Here is a 22,915-nt window from a genome sequence, read left to right as displayed (position 1 = left end):
TATACTTAGCTCCCCAATAACCTCCATACTCTCATGTGTCTTCCCTACCCTTCCCTTTTACTCTCTCTCTCTCTCTCTCTCTCATTTCATCGATTCATTGAGGTGTCTTCTTGATGGTCCTTGCCGCTCCTTCCTGGACTACCTAAAACCCTGAGTATTTATCTCTAAATTCCCCCTCCCCCCCCCCCCTTCCCGCTATAGCCACTCAACCTCTCTGGGATGAAATAGAAAGTCTAGGATGGTTATAGAAAGTTCTAGTACGTTCTTCACAGTAATCCAAATAATTGATACACAGATGAGGCTTTCGGTTGTATTCTTCTTTTTGCTAAGATCTCAGTTGGTACCCCTGAGTTTTATATTGTATTGGAAAGAACCATCAATGGTTTTTGCGAGAGCCTATCTATGACTTGTGATATGTCACAATATTAAATGATTCCACATGGAAAACAGGTAATGTTATATTTTTTTCTCATGCCCTTAAATATTTTTTAGATAGAATATTAGAACGAAACATCTAGTGACCAAAAACATGGTCCCAATGGCGCAATTTTGTCCAAAAGGGATTACTACATTGAATAATTCCACAGTTTTATGGACTTCAAAGAAATTCTTTCTCAGCAGAGCGATGAGTTGCCAGGAACTTGGTTGATCTTGTGTACCTGGGGACAGTTTGAAAGTTTTTCAATTAAGGAGGAATAATGTACAAAATTCACAAAAAACGTTTTTATTTGAAACAGAACGTAAACCAAAATTCTTAAATATATTCACCACTTAATAATTTAGAAGTGCTCGGGCAACGGGCACGCTGTGCTCACGTGGTCTTGTACGGCATTCCATGTGCCAGTAGGTGGACACAGACTCACACGTGTGTGGGTGAACATGAGTGAACACAAGATAAGCAAAGTTGGAATTTATTGCACTGCTTTAAATTAAACGCTCCTTGTACAAAATTAATAGTTATAAAGATAAGCTGTGAGAGGTCTTATGGCAGACCTGCTTATGGAGGGTCCAGGCCACCTTGCGACTGGACAATAACTACGCGTTTGTGACAAAACTCCGACTGGCGGATTTTTGCGTGATTAAAATAATCTGCCGCATCTCAAAGGTAGGCTGTGGAGGTAACAAGCAAGCAATTTGGATAGAATTTAGGAACAGAAGTACCACGGTCAGTGAATACAAAGGATGAAGTCCCCAGAGTACGGAGAACATCCTACCTCGGGTGACGCGAAGCGACTGGGGAGAGACCTGACTGCTGAGGTGGTTCGTCAGTGCAGTGGCGCCAAGCTGAAAGAAGAATCGTTAGACAAATCAGCTGAAGTTCCCCAGTAAAACACAAAATATTTACCGTAAAATTTCAATATACAGTGTAAACTCCTTATAACGTCACTCGATTTAACGACAAACTCCTTAAAACGTCGATATTGCTTGACTTTGGTTGGTTTACCTAGTTTTCTATACAATAATACACTCTATATAGTGTCACACTCACTCTATTTAACGACAACAATATGGCTTTATAAATCATTAAGCAGTTCTTTCTAAATTGCCGAAATTGATAAGAACTGTAGCTGTGTACGTTCTTTTGTTTGATTTTTTGTTTTTGTATTATCTAGCACGTGTTTACTTTGACTGACGTACATGTGATTCTAAGAAATTTTGTCTTTTGTTTTTGTATGACGAACTTACACATGTTTACCTCAGTCACCAGACTTTTTGTCAAGTTGTTACACGTTATCATTATCGCAGTTGCTTACAGAATTTCAAACTGTAAACATGACGAGTATACGAAAATCTTTGTGTATTGACGATAAAGTTTTATTAATACGCTCAATAGAGGCGGGAGAAAAGATCAATGATGGAAGACGGTTTAGGTTTAGCTGCTGTATCGTGTTGTTACAGTGCCACTCATGGCGGCACCTCTTGATATGGGGGCCGTAGTCTCTGATATTTACTGATTGAATTGTACTGCGTGTTCGGGTTTTATGGGCGCCACCGTGCCACGTGCACGGCTACGATGTGAGACTCTTTCCCAGGGTCGTGACGTCGCCCATGTGAGGCGTGATTTTAATTTCCCCCTGAATACACCTAGCACGAATCCCTGCCCGCTCTCAGCGTCGGGCACGCTATTACCTACGCAGTGGGCTCTCAGGCGTCCCACACGCCGTCACACTCCACGTGGTCTAACAGATATAAATAAGAAAATAATACATTAGATTTACACACCTGATTTATTTGGCGAATGCAACTTACACACGTACACAATTGAAACTGTTTAAAACGCCCGCGGCACGAATCGGTTTAGGTATGAAGACCTCCACGTGGTCACATCTCACATTATGTAGTACAAAAGAGAAAAGACCGTTACTGGTCATAAGACAATTATTTATGCAGTCCCCCGACCGAGAGGAGCTCCGAGGACAAAAACAAAACGATTTATACAGAATTAAATTGAAACAGAATTACTTGGCGGTAAAACAAGCGGTGAGGTCCCCGGAGTGCTGAAACGTCTACTCTCGGTCGTTGATGGCGGCGGACTGGGCTGAGATCATGGCTCGCTCCACTAACATGGCGTCCTCCCGCCGAAACAATTGGTTAAAGATATTTGCGAATTCGTGCCACGGGAAACTAAATTAACATGTCAAGAATGATTTAAAAATTACGTGACAATTTATGAATACTTGAAAAGAATAATACATATTATAATTAATAAAATGAACATTTAATTATTGTCTGGCTTCGGGTTTCCTCGGGAATGTCCGGAAACGCTATGATATTTTATTTTATACATTATTTTAAAATAAAAGTACATAAAACCCTCCCGGCCGATCTGCCGTCACGTTGCACATAGGGAATATAAAAACAAATAACTCAAATATATTTACTTATGTTGTCAGCGCCCTCTTGCCGGGCGAACACACACGCACGCACACATACACACGGGTAGGCGGGAGGTTTGAATGGAGGGTGGGTGGTGTTTGGGCGGTGGCATATCGAACTTAACAGGTGCCGCAGGCCCAGACGATAACAATTGCCCCCCCCCCCCCCCCCCCCCCCCCGAAAGTAGGCCGATATGACAGCGCCGAGTGACAGTTGATTGAGAGGCGTGGCCTGCAATGTTTACCTCGCGCACGTGGCAATGTTATTGTTTACGTCCGTGCTGGCTCGTAGCTGGTTCTGTTGGCACCCCTGGTTGTCCCCCGCCGGCTGTACGGTGTTTACGTTCGCCGAGTGTCTGGCAGCTGCGTCCTTCCTCCTGTGTGCTGCCCGCCTACAGCTTCTGTCACACAGCACCTGGGTGGGGCCGCCTCTCTTCGTGGCCGGAGGTTGTATTGGTGTCCTGTCTCCTCCTCTACCGATCCTTCGCCGTGTCGCTTCTCCTCCTCCGCGTCGGTTATTTCCTCCACTGTGATGCGGGGCGGTGTCAGTTCCCTCACTATGTCACGACACGTTGACTCTACTAGCGAGTAGTGTAAGCGTCCCTCGAACTCCTCGCACGCCGGGTCGTCCGTCCGGGTCCCTTCCTCGTCCGGCTGCCAAACAATTGGGGTTTGGGAGTGGTCTTGCCCCTCGTCTCCTGTTTGCTCGCCCCCTTCGAATTCGTTAAATGGCTCGTCCGTGCTCTCCGTGAACAGCCGCCTGGTGCGACTTCCGGTATCGGTTGGGCGGATGGGTGTGACTGCGGCGTCGCAGGGAAATCCCGCGAATCCTGGGGAGCCACCGCGTGTCGGCGTAGACGTGTCGCGGTGCTCCGTGGGTGGGGTCAGCTGGATCTCCTGCCCCGTCGTCACCTGTTCTGCTTCCTGTGTCTCGTCTTCCGGCTCGTCTTCCCCTCGTGCTAGCCTGACCGTATCCCGGTGATATTTGACTACTCAGCCTCAGGAACACAGCCGTGTTGCCCGCGGTGCGCACCACGGGTACTGGTCCTACCCATTTCGCGGCTAGCCCCGCGCAGTAGTTCCGGCCACTTGATGAGAGTGGGTGCAGTCGGGCGTATACGAGTTGGCCCGGGGTCAGTGGTGGAGGTGGTGACGTGGTCGTGGGAGTGACCCGCGCCTGGTATTCAGCCTGCCTTTGTTGTGCGGCGTCGCGCAGAGTTGCCAGCCGCGCCGCCCGTGCCTCATGCGACTCGTAAACTGGTCGGTTGTCCGATGGCGGGATGCGGTACTGCCCTGGTAGGGGAAGGTTCCGCCCCTGAACGAAAGTGGGCGGTGCTTCGCCCGTGGCCTCATTACGTCGACGGCGAAGACAGTAGAGCACGTCCGGTATGTGGGTGCCCAGGTGGTATGGTCATCGGCGAGTCGTAGACGCAACTGGGCTTTAATTTCTTGATTGCGCCGCTCGGTTGGATTCGCCCTTGGGTGGTAGATGGGTGTGGTGTGGGCTGTGACGTGCCATTTCCGGCATAACTTGACCCACTTCCGCCCCGAGAACTGGGTGGCATTGTCCGTCAAGAGCACCTGTTGGTAGCCCCACCGGGAAAAGAACTCGTCCTCCAGGCTCCTTGCAATTGTTCCAGCAGGACAATTCGACAAGGGGTACGCCTCTGCCCACCGGGTGAAGCAATCAGTCACCACGAGTAGGAATCTTTTGCCCCTGGCCATGATGTAAAGAAGAGGAGGTGAAACCGTCCGGCCGCCCAAACGCGTCCTCCACTGCGCACTACGTCACCTTGGTCGCACCGCCCGGTCTACACGCAGCGCGCTTACGGGAATACCACGCACAGACAGTTCATTTACAATCGTTTGAATAGTAAGAGTGACCACGAAGCGTAGAAATACTTTGCTATGTACATTGTATAGCATGCATTTACAACATACAGTTTAAATAAATGTATTAGCATACAAACACGGGGTTTATATTAATGATAAAATCAACGAAGCAATATTTTTCTGCTGTTTCATCACTTCAAAATGTTGATTGAGTCTTGTAAACACAGAATGGTAATGGGAATTGGAATGAATATACTTGAAAATATTTATTATGAATATTAATACAATAGATATAATAAACATTCAGAATGCAGGCGACAAATAATAATACAAACGTATTACAAAAAAAAAGCATCTGACACAAAGCAAAGTTTCTATAAATACTTATTTTTAATTTACATAAACATAAGCGCTTTTGATTTATTTACTAAATTTAATTTTATTTAGTTACAGACAATAAACAAAAGGGTAAATAATGATAGAAAGTATATTTAAAAAATATAATATTTAAAAACATCTTATTAAACCAAATAGCTCTACAATATTCAGCAAAAAACAGCTTGCAGGCATTACAAAAAAATTTTCACTGCAAAAAAAAAACGAAAAGGTTGGATTTGTTTATTATCTTGGAGAAATAAAACCTAATCAAATCCCCCAAGCACATTGTCCGTTAAAACATGGCACATAATTGTTGGTTGATTACTAAAAATAACTCAATTGCAAAATAATTTGCCAGTAAATATTTCACAAAACCCGTATGCCTTCTACACTACATTTTATTAAACCAAAATCGATTCATAATGGCTTGAAGAACTCCCGTCCCTCATAGGTATTTGAATGTAATTTTAACGCGTGTATCTTGGCTGTAGGTGATTCTTTCTCCATTTTTATAACGTTAACTTCTGAAAACTCAAAAATGTTGCTTGCTATAATTTTGATTACTGAAAATTCCATGTTATAACAAAATAAGTATTGTTTTACCTACTGTACATTGCGCTTGCATAATTTGATAAGACAATTGAAGAGAGTCACGGCCTTTGCATGGAAAAAAATTACAAAATAAATATCTAATAGAGATGTACGAACCTGCAAATTTTTAAGTCGAGTCGAGTCGAGTCGAATTATACAATAATTAGTTCGAGTCGATTCGAGTCGAGTTTGTAGATCATAAATTCAAGTCGAGTCGATTCGAGTCTGAATTTTTATTTGAATCTTTGACACTTAAGTTGAGCTTGAATATTTGCACTTTACTGCTAAGAGTCCTTAGACTGGCCCACGTAATCAAATATATTTAAAATACAAGTATTAATACAAATAATTCATTTAGAATAAATTCTTAACTGATATAATACAATTCAATAATTGAGGTATAGAGCATAGAAAAAAGTATTTTTTGAATTTTTAAATTTTATTTAACAAATATTGCCCAACTATGAAAATTAAAAAAATTTGATATCTCCTAAAGTATTTGGAATTTCTTATATCTGCCGGCTTTAATGAAAAGAGGAATTTTAAGAGCATATAATTAAAGTATTTTCAGAATTTTTAAATTTTATTTAACAAATATCGCCCAACTATGAAAATTAAAAAATTCGATATCTCATAAAGTATTTGGAATTTCTTATATCTGCCGGCTTTAATGAAAAGAGGAATTTAAAGAGCATATAATTAAAGTATTTTCAGAATTTTTAAATTTTATTTAACAAATATCGCCCAACTATGAAAATTAAAAAATTCGATATCTCATAAAGTATTTGGAATTTCTTATATCTGCCGGCTTTAATGAAAAGAGGAATTTAAAGAGCATATACTACATATTTACCTTATTTTGGACCGAACGAGTTAGCTGCGGCCTGCAGCATTCACGAGTCAATAAAAAAATGAATATAATTTAGGCTTGTTGGCGCGAAGGTTAGGTTACGTTTCACACAATCATTAGAACATTTTTGAAAACTTTCACTTATGGGAAGTGTAAGGCCGTGCTACAATTAACGCAACATTACAATAAACGTTCCCATAACAAATATAATACATTTAAAGATTATTGCTACAACACCAACGCCGTTACGTTGCCGGCCAATCGCAAGCTGGCACTTCCAACCAATCCATGCTTTTGTATTTGTATTAAATAGTTACACTTTATAAAATACTTTCACTTTATAAAATACTTTATACTTCATAATTAATTTTAACTTGCCACTTAATTTGGATAGCAAACAATTATACAAAATGCACTCTCGCCGAACGTAATAGTGTAAACAAACACGGAAAAAAAATTCATGTTCGCCACCCTACACTTCCTAAAATTAGTGGAGCGCAGTTGTTTTTTTTAACTGCCATTTCGTGATTGGTGGCGTATCAGTCGCAAACATGCGCTCTGTAACACAAATATAACGCTACCGTTAATTTATTATTGTAACGTTGCGCCGATTGTAGCACGGATTTACTAAAAAAAAGTAATAATTGGGCCGATATTAAGATTATAAAATTTAATTTGTGTTTTGTTTATTAAAAATGTGTTCGTCTTCTTTGCTATGTGGTCACACCTGTTAAGTTGGCAATATGGAAAACTAAAATATAAATAATATGGCCGATTGTCGTCATTGTTTTTAACCCGCCAGTGCACGGGTTGGGTCTGTGAGACCCAGCAGCACGTAATTCTTCGAATCGCCAAGAGATGGCAGAAGCTGTTTACTTGTGCAACCTGATAGCTTCCTATCTAAACCTGTTTAGTATCTCTGTGGACTTGCAGCAGAGTGGCAGTTATAGTTTCCGAAGTACTGTGGATTTTATCGACTGGTGGGTCTGTGGGACCCAACCCGTACAATTATGTAAGTTTTTTTAATCTATGCTTTGACTGTTAATTTATTTTTCTTGCTTCTCCACACAGCCTTTGAAATTAAATACATGTGTATTAAAATAGGTATAGGTTTAGTCTATATATGGTGATGATTTTCTCTTCTAGGTCACGTAGGAAACAGTTGTACAATTTGAGTAATCCACGCGATGTAGAACAAGTTATGGCACTTCTAGAAGTAACGTTGTCCGATGATGATATTTCTGACTGTACAGACACTGATGCCGATCAAGATTATGCAGTTAGCAGCGACCATAATAGTTCTTCAGAAAATGATTCAGATGAAGAAAAAATACAATCAAATAACACTGAGGACAATTACTTTTTAGGGAAAGACAGGAAGACAAAGTGGGGAAAAAGTAGACCAATGCAAAGTGTTCGTACTAGAAGTCACAATATTGTAAAAAAACTTCCAGGTGTTACAGGGCTAGGAAAAAAAGAAAAAAGTGTTAGTGGATGCTGGAGTTTGTTTTTTGACAACAATATGATTGAAAAAATTGTTGTGTTCACAAACAAATACATTTTAAAAATTTCTTCTAGTTATAAAGATCCTAGTGACTGTAAACCAACATCACTGACAGAAATAAAATCTCTCCTTGGTCTACTCTACGGAATGGGTTTCCTGCATGGTGGAAGAATGAATATCCAAGACTTTTGGTCTACTGATGGTTTAGGAACGGAGCGGTTTCCAGCAACCATGGCTTTCAGACGCTTCCGATTTCTTCTGAAATGTATTCGCTTTGATGATATCGAAACCAGGCAGCAGAGGAGAGAGAGTGACAAACTGGCAGCAGTGAGGGAAATTTTCGAAGCATTCAATGGAAACTGTAAAAAATACTATTCCATGGGTGAGTTTATGACATTGGATGAAATGCTTCTTTCTTTCAGAGGACGATGTGGTTTTAGAATGTATATTCCGTCGAAACCAGGGAAATATGGTATAAAAGTTTTTGCACTGGTTGATGCTAAAATGTATTATACATACAATCTTGAAATATATTGTGGTAAGCAACCTGCAGGACCATATCAAGATGTGAGCTTCAAACCGAGTGATATTGTTGAAAGAATGTGCTTGCCTGTTTCTGAAAGTGGGCGTAATTTGACGATAGATAACTGGTTCACATCGTACGATATTGTTGCAAAAATGAAGAATGAACACAACATAACTATTGTTGGAACTGTCAGAAAAAATAAGAAGGAGCTGCCACCACACTTTATTACAGCTGCAAAACGGGAACCTCACAGCAGTGTATTCGGCTTTCAAGAAAACATGACTCTCGTTTCTTATGTTCCAAAACGAGGAAAAACTGTATTGTTGTTGTCGTCTATGCATGCCGATGATAAAATTGACGAGAGCACAGGAGAACAAAAAAAGCCAGAGATCATCACATTTTATAATTCAACCAAAGGTGGTGTGGATTGTGTCGATGAGAGGATTGCATTCTATAATGTGGCTCGAAACACTAGAAGATGGACAATGGTAATTTTCTACGCAATGCTCAATATTGCAGGTGTCAATGCTTATTTGGTTTATCGAGCAAATGATCCCACTTCCCAAGATGGAAAAAACAGAAGAACGTTTCTGAGAAAACTGATGTTCAACCTTACGGAGGAGCACATCAAAGAGAGAGCCATGTGTAAATTTCTTCCTAAAAGCATTCGCAGTGCTGCAAAAAGAATATCTGGGTTGCCAGAAGAAGAAGAGCAAACAAGTGATGGAAACAAAAGAGGACGATGTGCTTACTGTAAAGACAGGAAAACTCGCTACTCTTGTTTCAAGTGCAGAAAATATCTGTGTTTAGAGCACAGTGCCATCATGTGCAGTGACTGTAAAAATGACATGTGAAGTTTATGTGAAAAGTCATGGCAAAACTTTCATATCAACAGTAATTTTGTAATTTTTATTCCATAATAGATCTTGTGTGCAATATTATAGTGATTTGTAAAATAATGGCTAGGAATTGAGCAAACAAGATCGCAAGAAAATTGTATGTATTTGTGTGTGTGTAGGCTATATATATATATATATATATATATATATATATCTTTTTTTTCAAAAATTTTGTATTGCTGCAAAAGTATTATACAGGTTGGATGGAGGAATATTGAATCGAATAAATTTCATAAATGGGACGAGCTGTGAACTGTAAAGACAGAAAATCTCACTACTCATGTCGCCAGTTCATAAAAATTTATATGTCTTTTTAGAGTAAAATGTGTTTATGTAATGACTGTAATGATCCTGTGTGAAGTTTAGTTAGTTATTGCTTCTCCCATAAAGGTGTCACAGAAGTTTCAAGTCAATTTTAATTGAACATTTCTGTTTTTTATGCTTTAGTGAAATATTCTGCAAAATAATGTAGTCTTTTACAAAAAAAATATTTGAAAATTTGTACTAAATTTTTTAAAAGTATATGATTGCATATATTGAACGTCGATTGTATAGCAATTACCATAACAAATAATAAAATACATAGTCAAAATAATAACTTTTTTTCAGCATATTTATGTATGGGTCTGAGAGACCCAACCCGTTCAATTATGTAAGTTTTTTTAACCCGTGCACTGGCGGGTTAAGTACGTGTTTCGGTCTTACGTACGTATTTTTAGTGTCGGCTGAAGTCACGTAAGGAGATATTAAGAATTGTAATTCAATTTTATTATATTTTATCATCGAGTTTTATCCAATTTCCTTTCGAGTTTCGCCCCGTCGAGTAAAATAAACTCGAATGCCGAGCCGAGCCGAGCTGATGCTACTCGCTCGACTCGACTCGAATTTTCGAGTCTCGGCCCATCACTAATATCTAAGTTCATCTAATTCCCCTTAAAATTGGCGTTTCAAAATTCCTCCTGGATTATGTAATACTAAAATGATTTGAAGGCAATAAATTCAAGGGAAATGGTGTGATAAAAACATTAAAAATATAAAAATATTGAAATATAATAAAATCATTGTAATCATTAAACATTAAAATCGGAAATACCATTTTTCGCACTTATATCTAGTTTTACGGAAAAGCCGCTTCCTTCATAATTACTATTCCAAAGCCGCGCTGCAAATGTCCACATGTACAATTTTCAATACATAGCTGTTTTTTATATATCTCATGCGCTTTATAGTTATAGTATCTAGAAAAATTAATACCTACAAACATGCAAACTTATGTGCTACACTGTTTTTAGTTATAGCCGAGTTGTGTTAGTGTTAGGATTGTAGACACAGTAGGGGCGGATCCAGGAATTACTTGGAGGGGGGGGGGACCGTGAGTCTGGGCCTAGTATGATACATGTTTATTACTGCAAAGTCGTTATTAATCAATGTATATTTTACCTTTAGATGGGTGGGAGGGCACGTGCCCCTGTGCCCCCCCCCTCCTGGATTCACCTATGAAGCACACACGCACGTGCGCTGAGAATGTAGTGAGCTATGGTCCCTGCAAACATTATTTTTAAGTATTTAAAACGGCAGTTTTTTTAACGCGTTAAATGCTATTTAAGGCGTAAACACAAACTCTTACATGGAGAGACGAAACAAAATTGTACCATTAATTATCTAAACGCTTGAATGGAAAAATTGGCAACGACAAAATTAGATAACAATGAATTCATTTACGTTAATTTTCATTATTGTGTGTAAACCAACAACATAACACAACACAAAGAGATTGTAATGCTGAAATCTTAAAATACCTTTAGGTAACTAACATATTATTAAAATCAGTATCATCACATGTAACAAGAAAGTAATTCACTTTCACGCACCGCATTTTGAGCGGTATTTTGCATTAACATTATTAAGTTAAATACATATCGTAATGAAATAAAAATTAACTTCTTCCAAAGCCTAAACTAATTCATTTAAAACAAACATATTAGACCTCGAATTTCAAAAGTGGTTGTATGTAAGCCTGTTTATTTTTTGTATATTTTATAATTCTTATCTCACGGTTTTGCGTGTATACTTAAATATATTTAAACGTAATGATATCATATGTCCTCCCCACTCCATTAAAGAGAACATTTTGAACAATAGAAAAAATGTGCATGTTTCTTTTTGATGTAAGGGGGTTCACATTCCTACTTTCATTCGATTTGTTTACATGCATTGATGAAATATTTCCCCCCCCCCCCCCCCCTTTTATTAATACTACACAACCTAGTGTTTAGGTTAGTTCTATAACAAACAAGAAAAAAGTTAAATTGAAATATTCTGTAGTTCTCGCTGATGCCCGAACACACAAAAACATTATAAAAACAATTGATTTGAGTTTTTATTAATGGGTAGACGCTGATATTTCATTTTTAATAAATTAATTCAGTAAATAACCTTTTTACCGCGAAAGATTTTATTATTATAGATAATAACTCAGTATTTTGCACGAAATATATTCCTTGACCTAATATTAACCTACAGTTAATCATATAAAAAAATTAAAAATAAACACTCGTATTATAAAACAAGTGACATTTCTACTTAAAATCACGTTTGTTTAAACTTACCTCTGCTAACACAGAATGTGTCCTTCCTTTTGCATACGTTCACCCACTTATTGCAAAGATCTTAATTTTTTGGAAAAGAAAAATATTATATGCCAGAATCTCGAGTCTTTTTGAAATGATTGTGAAATCCGAAAACTGCACAGCTACATAAAAGCACTCAGGATTGTGTAAGCACCAGCAATAACAAAGGATCGCACGAGACGCAGATGAAATGGATGGGAAGCGCTGGAAGAAGAGCGCTGGCTACAACCTTTGAATATATATACTGTATAGAAGTCGCCAGCCCAGGTTAAAATTTCTAATACGGTTTTGAGGTAGTTGGTTAATTCACCGCCGCAATCGCCACCATCTCTAGGGCATCGACTTGTGGTGGTCCCTAGCGGACAAGTCTCGAACTCTTCAAACACCCCTTCCCCCTCCTGTTGAACGACGTTGAGCTGCAGTGAATGATGGATGAGGGGAGCGGGGAATAACAGCGGGCGACAGCGCTGCATTCTAACGTGTAAATAACAACTAAGACGATACAGGGCGTTACGGCAGCGCACTGCAGCGGTGAAGTTCCCAAGCTGCTCATCATAAGCTTCTGAAAAACGTAGAGTAAATCCTATCCACTCGTGACTTCTATACAGTATATATATTCAAAGCTACAACCAAGGTGACGTAGCAAGGGAGCGCGTGGAGGGGGAAAACCTGCGCACGGTTTCACCTTCTCTTCTTTGCATCATGCCCCTGGCGGTGCAGGGGTAGGGGCCCATGAGGTCTAGCGCCACGGTGTGGAAGGGCTCTGTAGGTTTCCACGGTATTTGCTGTTCCCGTCCGTCAGGTCTCCGGGACTTGTGTCTCTGACAGTGCCGGCAGCTGCGCACTCTGTCCCTCACGTATTTGTTCAGCCCTGGCCAGTAGAACCACTCCCTTATTGCTCTTGTCGTCTGGTCGGTGCCTGGGTGCCCCGCTAATTTGTTGTCATGTAGCATAGTAAAAATATTGTGCCGCGTCCCAGTCGGTGCGAACGTCTGCCATGTTTGTTGTTGTTGTTGTTGTTGTTGTGGAGCCCGTGCTTGTAGGCAGCCGTCTACCACTCGGTACCCCTCGAGCGTAGTCTCCCTGCATTTCCGAATCGGCTCCTGTGTGTGTGTGTCTTTCAGTTGTACGGCGCGGACTAGGGCGTCCAAGTCATCTAACTCTGCGCCGGGGGGTACTGCGGGGGGCGTGGTCGGTTGGATTGCACATATGTATGGACCGGCGGTCACCTCGGGGTCTCTCACCGCGAACTACTCCGCGTGTGGGGGGCAGTAGTTCGTCCCATTCCGCGTCATCCCACACCTGTACTGTGTTGTCCGGATTTCGGGACAGCTCGTCTGCCAGTTCGTTGTATTTTCCTGCCACATGTTCTACCGTGAAGTCTAATGCCTGTAGCAACATGGCCCACCGGGTGAGTTTGAAGCGGCGGCCCTGCATGGTCGCGAGCCACTTTAGGCACTGACTGTCCGTGCGTAAAATAAACTGTTGTCCCTCCAGGTGTGGTCGGTAGCGTCGCAAGACCCACACAACTGCGAGACACTCTCGCTCGTTCACGCTTTAACGCCGCTCTACCTCCCCAAACTTCGCGCTCGCATACTCGATCACTCTGGGCTCCCCCTCCTCGCCTAGCTGTAGTAGGATGGCCCCTACGCCTTCTTGACTAGCATCGGTCTGCACGATAATGGGTTTCTGTGGGTCCAGCCTGGCCAACAGATGACACTCGCGGAATCTACATTTGAGTTCGTCGAACGCGGCCTGCATTGCGCTCGTCCACTGGTACGGTTTCTTCGGTGACAGCTGTTCTGTCAAGGGAGCTGTCACGAGTGAAAACTCCGGTATGAAGGCTCGTAACTAGTTAGTGAGTCCTATGAACCGCTGGAGCTGCTTGCGTGTGTTCGGGGCGGGTTGGTTAAGGATGACCTCTAGCTGTTTTGCGGTAGGCCTCCCCTCCGCGTTCACTACGAGACCCAGGAAATCTAATTCCGTCATGCCCAGGTGACACTTCTCCCTGTTACACGTCAGTCCGTGGGACGCAAGGCGCTCTAGTACAAGGGCGAAGTGGTGGGCGTGGTCCTCCCAGGTCTGCGACCACACTATGATAACGTCTAAGTATGCCACCGCAAACTTCCCTGAATAATTGTCCAACACGCGCGTCATCATGTTTTGAAACGTGGCAGGGGCGTCCTGGAGACCAAAGGGCATGGATCTGAATTGAAATCGTCTCCCGTCGGGGGTAGTGAAAGCGGTCTTTGGTCGGTCTGCTGGCCGTATTGGCACTTGCCAATATCCAGATTTCAAGTCCAATGATGAGAACACTTTTGCGTTGCCGAGTCCGGCGATCGTGTTGGCCATGTTTAACAAGGGTGGGGGGGCATTTACTGTCACCTTGTTTATAGGTTTGAAATTTACACAGAATCGGGATGTGCCATCTTTTTTCTCCGCTAAGACTATCTGAAAATTATAGGGACTCTCACTCTGCTCTATAATCCCGTCCCTGAGCATCTCATTAACCTGCGTCAGAATGGTCTGTTTGCCTGTATGTCCGTAACTGCCGGGTGGGATGAACATAGGAACATGAGGATGAGTAGGGATGGTATGTTCGGTGACGGTAGTGCGTTTGAGGGGGTCTGTAGTCGCGAACACAGAACACTGTTGGTCAAGCACACTCTGGATGACGGCACGGAGTTCGGGGGGAACTCCGTGTTTGAACTCGTCGAGACTGACCTTTACATCCGGTGTCGGCGGCGTCCTTCCCAGCCCGTAGACGGTGCGATAGCCCTGGATGCCCACGTGCACTCGGCCATCCCGTACCTCGATCCGTGCGTCCTGTTGATAGAGCCATGGTTGCCCCAGTATGACATTGTCGCATAGTCCGGCGATCACCACAGCTGTCGTGGTCGACTGCTGGTCTCGTATCTCGATGTGGAGCGTCGCGACGCCCTGCGTCTGGCAGGCGTCTCCGGCGGTGGCCAGCTGCAGCTGTCCCGTGTGAAGCTTGTACTGGTCGTCGGGAAGTAGTCGCGCCGCCACACAGTTGTGACTAGCGGCCGTGTCCACCAGGGCGTTCACTGCGCGCCCGTTGACTATGATCGGGATGCGTAGGAGTTCACCCTCCTTCGGCGCTGATGTGACCCAGGAAGGGCCCTGTCGGCGTGCGCTCGTGTACTCCAGCTGTTGTTGAGGGGGGGAGGGGTAGTAGAGCAACTACGCCGCCCCCCCTTGGCCGTTTCCCATCTGCCGCGGGTCCCTGTTGTCCGGCCGGAAGCGGTTACAAACCGGGCAGGTGAGATGCCAGTGGTAGATGCCGGCAGGGCACGTATGGCACTGTGGTGGTGGTCCGTTGCCAATGGCGTGCTGACACCATGCCGGTGGTGATTGGCTGCCGGGTCGGGCGCCGGTGTGGCGGCCTGCTGTTTGTGGCGCGACGTAAGGCACCACTGCCTGAGTTGTTATTATAGTTGGTTCGGTCCGTGTTGGTGCTCCGACACATGCGCGGGGCGTTTTCACTACACTCAGGTCCTGCTCCACAATCGTAGCGAGCTGCACGAATTCTTCTGCGGAGTAGCGTACCAGGTGGCACATGTGCAGTCGCATCTCAGGGCGCATGAGTTCTATAATGGGCCCTAGAACTTCCTCCGGTGCTTGCGTCGGGAATAGGCGTCTGTGAAGGCGAATCTTCTACAGCACAAACACTTCGGCCGCCTCCGCGTGTCCTTGCTCCGTGCAAAACAGCTCCGTACTCACTTTCAGCTCTGTTCGGGCGTCCGCGAACCGGGATTCGAACCTCCTGACAAATTCGGGCCAGGGCATATCAAACACACAAATGATTGTCCACCACGTTTTTGCGTCGGCACGTAGCACACCGCCTACTCTCTCCGCCCACTCTATTTCCGGTACTCCGTAGCGAATCAACCGTCCGCGACAAGCGGTTAAAAATTGCCTAGGATCGTCACTGGTCCGCCCCGCGAATTCCGGAAGTTCTATGGGTCCTACCGGAACTACACGCCGCCTCTCTCACATGACGTCACGGCGCTCCCGCTCTGCCGCCTCATGTTTCACGTTATGTATATATTATCACTCTATATATTTATTATGTATTGTGTTTGTATATGGATGGTGGTAACACCCCTCTGACTTGTCGACTTTATGTATCTATTTCTCTTATAATTTCAATTATTCTATGGGCATAACATAGCTAATTAAAAGTTATTATAATTTATTGGGCGCCTTTGCTATGTTATGTGAGTGTCCGTTATATATGTTGGACGTAGTGAATTAACTAAGGAAACAAATGAAATTAAAATAATAAAAGTAAAAACTGTAATTGTGTAGAGTGAATGGGTATGACAATGTAAACACCACACAGTTTAATGACAAAAGACATGCAAACAACTATAACAAATACACTGAACAATATTAATACTAAACAAATAATTACACAACAACATTAACACTTCTATTGTCACACAGTGGGAATTTAATGGTGTTGTTATGAATAGTGATAAATTGTGCAGATTATTAGTGAGAAAAAAATGTTGAATTGATCAGGTTAATTGTGGTTTTCCTGGTTAGGTTGACTGGTTAAAAATGCAGGAGATACGTAGGCACAGATTTATACTAAAGTTCGTTATGTTGAAATTATCATTTGTCAAAAGTTCTTATACGAGAAACAGTTTAATGGTTAATGTATTCAAATTTTCGTAATTTAACGTCGATCAGTTTCAGTAAAATATACAAACACTAAATAATTATTATGAAATTACTTCAATAAATAATATTGTCACCTCGGCTAGTGCTCAGGGTTAGCATAAGTTCTGCTTTCAGACCACTGAGTAGAATTTTCACTATAAATCATTCTGAAATAATCATTCAAATCTGTAATAAAGTTCAAACGAATTAAAATAAAATAATTTTCAAAATTGTCCGAAATATCTGTAGTTGGTTGGAATATAATTATAGTGTTCAATAGTACTAACTTGTAAAATTTTTTGCTAGTGACGCTATCCAGCAAAAAAAATGACAACTTTTAGCTTAGGCTCTAAGCCTCTAACTAATTAGCAGATAATTTATATATTTGCCGTCGGATCCCATTGTAAATACTCACGGTATTAGTCACCACAACACAATTTAGTTTATAATCACAGAATTTATATTATCTTACAAGATTATGTTAATTATATTAATTTATATAAGGCCGGCGTCGGGATAGGCCCAGACGAAGAGACGCCTTTTCTTTACTTTTTTCTTCTATCCTAATTCACGGACGCACTTCCGCCCACGGCGGTATGCTACTATACAGGATAGCCTGCGGCTGTAAACACTGCAGCCAGGAACAGGTAATCTGATGTACGTGATTACTAATCACATCAAAACAAAGTGGAAAAACTATTAAATATAACATATCTGTGATGAGACAAAAAATACAATAAATAACAGAAGTGAAGTTACAACAATGAGTTAAATATTAAATCAGATTAGGTTTGTTGGTAGTATAGTCAGTTCAATATTTATGAATGCTAGGCTGTAGCATGACAGTACCGTATTTTGAAGGTCAGATATATTATATAAACGTAAAACAACATCATGGTATTATGAATAATAAAGAAATACATATATGATAATAAAACAATCAATAAGTAGTCTTATGTTGCTGTACGCGGTACCATGTAACCGTACAGAATGCTGTCCCAGATGAAGTTTTGTGAAAGATCCTTCTAATAAGTCTAGGGGGTTTTCAAAAGTTCATCTTAACCTTTTCTTTCAGTCTCAATTCTGGTCACGCGACAGCTCGGCGGTTGGCGAGCAAACGTCCTATTTATTTTATTTCTCCACAGCAGGTGTGAAATAAAAAAAAACAAGCGCACGGCGGTTGAACTAGGAGCAGGAGTGGAGGGAGCGAAAATTTCGCGCCAAAGTGACAACCAATCCGCGACGGCACTGGGTCGCGCGATCACGTCTCGCTGAACATTCGTACAGTCAAGACCTGCGTCGAGCAGCTCCGCGAAACTCCCGAGTTTTTCTCTGTTGCTCCGTCGTTGAAGGTAGTCTGGAAGGGCTTACGAGGCACGGGCACAGCACACACACAGGTAAGAGTACTTACGATTGTGAAGACGGCGAAAATATGCAATGTAAAAAAAAACAATTGCATGCCCTGTATTGTTGTGTACAGGTCCAGCACGGCGTCAGGCGCTACTGTACAGCACCCTGGAACGAGTCGGGGCGACCTTGACAGCGCCACGGGAGGGGACATGGTGGCGGGGACGGGCGAATCATATCACGGCCACCTGCCGCGAGGTCCCAGCTGTCTACTGCACTGCTACCAGGCCGGCGTAATCCACACCAGCCCAGCTGGCGGGAGGCGGCGTCTCGGCGAGACAGTGCCTGCTGACGGTGACGACGGTGTTCCTGTCCGACATCGGGACGTTCCACGACTAGCGTGGGACGTCGGAGTTGGGTCCTTATACAGTCGTTGCGTATGCGGTTAGTTCAAACACATTTTCAAGGCGCACTCACACGGGCGTCCTTAATTATAGCTCGGGCTTAACTCTCAAATTTCACCTCTTCAAAACAACAATGTCCTATCTGTGCTTTCCAGTCGTAGCCTCGGGTCACCTCGACCATAACCATTCGACCACAAATAAACATTTAGAATACTAGGAAACGTACTTAATTACAACAATAAAAAAAATATATTATTATTATTATGAGGGTTTAATGTGTTTTGTTTATAACTTAAACCTATTAATATTTAATTTACCATGACTCACAGGGTAATCTTGTACCATTGTTATTGTATCGGTACGAACATACAGTAGATTCATGCTATAAATATTAGATAATATTTCTTTTGTTTACATATTTGCTCATAGACATAGCAATTATTTTCAGTTATTTTCTGGTAACATAATTAATTTGATTACAACTAATTTCAGTAATAGTGTGATTACAGTTCATATTGCACCAAAAATTAATAATAATTGATATTATTTTATCTCAAGTATAACAAGTTGCCTTCAGATTAATTCTCAAACTATTTAGTTACGAATGGTAATTTACTAAAGCAAAGGCTTATTTACATTTTGCTCTTGGGCTTAGAAATTATATACAAGAATATTCTAACACATCATATATCATTATCATTTACACATTTCATGTCAATATGACCACATGAATAGTTGCAAGGCAATTAAATGACATATTATTACAATAATAATAGCTCATTTCATAAAATTCATCTCATGCTATTTCATCTTATAACATAATTACTTAAATTCAAATGCTGCAGACTTGCAGACAATAATAGTGTATTAATATGTTTTTGTACCATCAGTACATACTGTGATTTCACATAACTCATATCTTGCAGTGTTCAATAAGGTTTTTTTTTTTTTCATTTCACTGTTGATGTGAAGTTATAATTTTAGGATATTTGTCTGACTGATTTCATCACACTTTGTTGACACTTGTTACACACTTTGGCCACAGGCAACAACTGGGTAGCACAGAAAATCATTTCCTCTTGCTCGCGACACCAGTGTTCCATGTTCTGTATCACAGCCAGAAGACTAGACCCCAACAAGTTGGTCGTTTGAAACTTCAAGAAATGATAACCTTCGTGTGACAACAACAAAATTAGTGTGTGAAGTATATACAACCATGTTGTATTTCTTTTCAGTGGCAAATTTAAAATAAATTAAGCTACTGCTTAGTATTCAAATTTAAATTCAAGTGTTTTTATTCATTCAAAGCAAAGTGTTTTTAAATGGCTCACTATAAATATATAAGATACCATGCCAAACATAATACACAGTTTAACCAAAATTTGTGCAATTTTTTACACATGATATTACACAGTCAAATTCATGGCAATTTTTATCTTATTTTATTCTTCTGAAGTGAGCTTAAAAATCAGTAAGTGCGACAATAATTCATCATATGGATAACGCAAACAAGGTAATTAGTTCCTAGAGGGTTTTCATGGCTTTGTAGTTGCAAGAGTGATATGTGGCTTATTTGATATGCTGTGTGCATGCTTGCTTATGTGGACAATCAGCTGGTCAGCGAATTCTAACACATTCTGTTACACTTGGTCATGATAGCTGTTCTCACACATGTCAGTGGGTATTCATACAGGATACACAGTTGTTTTTAATTCCACAGCTGACACCTGGTCATGCTCGTGTGCACATGTTGTAATGTTGACACCAACTCTGTGGTGCTAGCGCCATGCAATGCTGTATAAATAGCTCTCTGGCTATACACTGTTACACACAATAAAATCCTAGTGTGGGTGGACTATTTCACCATGCCTCATCACTGGACAAACTGGCCTTACACTCGTAGGCTGCCGGTGTAGTGTATCAATAGACACTACAAAACACAATAACAGCAGCAATAACATTTCATGGCTGGCACTACCATTGCTGGCATAACATGCGAAACATCACACATTTGCACTATAGGATGTCCTGTCCTCTAGTTACATAGGACCATCCAATGTATTCTATACAACAACTGTACATTCAGGCTATCTTCCACTGTAGTAACACATAATGAGTTCTAATGAGCTCTGACCAAACACATCTTTATAGATTACTGGGCGGGTTGTAGGCCCTTAAATGTGTTAGATTATACCTTCCCACAACTTGGTTGGTAACAGGGTCTTGCAGCTCGTAGCAATTTCCACGTATGATCTTGCTTACCACATATGGGCCTTCGAAGAGCAGAAACAGCTTCTTCGTCACTCATTCCCATTTCTTGCTCACTGGAGCTGTTCTTAGAAGCACTCTGTCTCCAACTTGGAACTGCTTTACTCTAGATGAACTCTTGCGTTTCCTCCTGGCTAAAGCTTCTGCTTGTAGTCGCTTACTGATGAGGTGCTCAACCTCTTGACCGGTTGGCCATTCCGTCACATCCGTATCTAGGTCTCTTTCAGGTAAATAGAGTGGGTTAATCGCCACCGACCAATCCAGACTAAGGGCTTTACTCTGAATTAGAGGTCGTGGTTCGGGACGATTTAACCTGGATCCACTCTAGTATAACGGGCTGTCCCGTTGGTTGTGGCTAATTGATGATGTAGCAGAGTGGTTTCCATTCTGAGTTGTCCAGCTGTTCGATGGGCCATGGGCTGCATTGGCCACAGCAGTCCGGAACTCAGTAGCAATGGGGTTGATAGGCGTGTTGCGCTGGAAATATCCCATGCTCTGCTGGCTGGGTGAATGATGTGATGGCGGTGGATAGGGAAATGAAAGTTGATGACTGGCAGGTGGGCCGGTACTTCTTCTGTTTCCGCAGCCTTCTTCCTGTTCAGTCGGGACTCTGGTGTGTGGCATTCGGTAGTCATGCTGGTAGTAAGCTGTTGATGGGTAGCTGCGCTTCTGATTTGCAGGGCGGTAATCAGCTTCTCCATCCGATTCTGTAGCTCTATACCTATAGCTTGACTTCCTGGGAGGCCGTTCCATCGCCTTCCTGTTCTGTTGCCGCTGATCCTCTTCCTCACCTTCACTGTTACTCCTGGGTCGCTGGCTCCACCACTTCTTCTTCGGATAGGGCTTGTTTTGGTTGATTTCCTACCCTTCTTGTTCCCATACTTGAAGCTGTTGTTGTTACTCGGCTCGGACTCAGAGTATCGAGTACTCTTTTCACAATTAATGAGATGCACATTTGCTTGTCTGTCGTCTTTGTTTCTGCCTTGCCAGTATGTGTTAACTGGTCCTTGCTTTTGGTAAGCAGTCTGAGATGGCTTTTCAGACTCCTTCTTGCTGGCTTGACCCTTCTGTAAGCGTTGTAACTTGTCCACTGCCAACACGTGATCACGAAACTCTGTGACATCTTTGTAGGCATGACCAGACATTTGCATTTGGTAGGCGACAGGCAACTGTGTTAGCATGTGAAGAGTCAGCTAGTGTAATTATTGAAATTCTTTGATGTAGTTAATAATTCCAGTTTCTCTAGCCTACCTCTATCAGTTTTAAGAATTGTTTCTAGAAGTTTGTGTCTGAAAGTCAAAATTACAGTGTGTCAAAAGTATGTTAAATACTAATCTCGTGACTAGACCTGTTAATGACGTGTAAACAAATTCAAATGTTATATTTATATTTGCGTGTAAGGTTTTGTGCAGACAGTGACAATATACTTCGACAAGCACAATATCACCCTTTATATAAATAACTTAACTAAAATAATTTATGTTAAATATACAGATGGAATTTATCACTCTAGACTTCAAAGCATCTAACAATTCTCTCATTTGAGTAAGTTATCTTTAAGATAAAAGATTAATCATTTGTGTGTTATTTATTTTAAACTAGCTTCAGTCCGCAGAGCGTGGACTACTGGGTACGTCACTTGCAGTACCCGTCAAACAAAATAGCAACATGTTCTTTCAATATCAAGTTCCATCTATAATATCTAATATTATTTAGTTTGGGATCGCGATTCTGGTATTTAAATGATAAATCTAAAGATGAACAAGTACACGGTCTTTCTATACAAAGAATAAGTTCGATAACAGAATAGATTCTAGTTCGGTGAAAATAGTTCGTCTTGTTTAACTCGTAATTCGTGAGGATACTTCTTTAATCAGCGAGTCTTCGGGTGATGGGGTAAGGGACCAAACCTTGCTGCAGGATACCCACGAGACGTGTAGGTGCTCGAAGAATCCTTGGTTCGCCTCAATCAGGACTGCGAACTCGGTGTTGCTCCTCCGGTCTCTAGCGGGCGGCAGGAATAAGCGCCGTCACGACTCCATCCTTCGGGCTGTGGGGTGCAACTGGGCTGGACTGCACGACGGTCATCCTTCCCGGGCTCGAACTGCGACTTTTCGTTC

The 22,915-nt window shown here is 41.9% G+C and overlaps 2 protein-coding genes and 1 long non-coding RNA gene across 3 annotated transcripts in view; 2 read left to right on the top strand and 1 right to left on the bottom strand.

The window, feature by feature from the left end:
- LOC134535751 (probable phosphorylase b kinase regulatory subunit alpha) overlaps window positions 1-22,915 on the top strand; it is a 582,726-nt gene that overhangs the window by 409,315 nt on the left and 150,496 nt on the right. The window lies entirely within an intron of this gene.
- Window positions 467-6,608, bottom strand: LOC134535753 (uncharacterized). The gene is made up of 3 exons (XR_010075696.1): window positions 6,532-6,608; window positions 1,215-1,284; window positions 467-659 (listed from the first exon to the last, which is right to left on the bottom strand). It is a non-coding gene; the product is annotated as an uncharacterized LOC134535753 (long non-coding RNA).
- Window positions 7,199-11,467, top strand: LOC134535752 (piggyBac transposable element-derived protein 4-like). The gene is made up of 2 exons (XM_063374983.1): window positions 7,199-7,540; window positions 7,675-11,467. Coding segments are annotated over exons 1-2 (1,740 nt in total). The 5' UTR covers window positions 7,199-7,538; the 3' UTR covers window positions 9,413-11,467.

Source organism: Bacillus rossius, chromosome 10 (assembly GCF_032445375.1).
Source record: "Bacillus rossius redtenbacheri isolate Brsri chromosome 10, Brsri_v3, whole genome shotgun sequence".
NCBI lineage: Eukaryota > Metazoa > Arthropoda > Insecta > Phasmatodea > Bacillidae > Bacillus > Bacillus rossius.
Note: the sequence above shows the minus strand (reverse complement) of the source record. Positions and strands in the feature narration are given on the sequence as shown.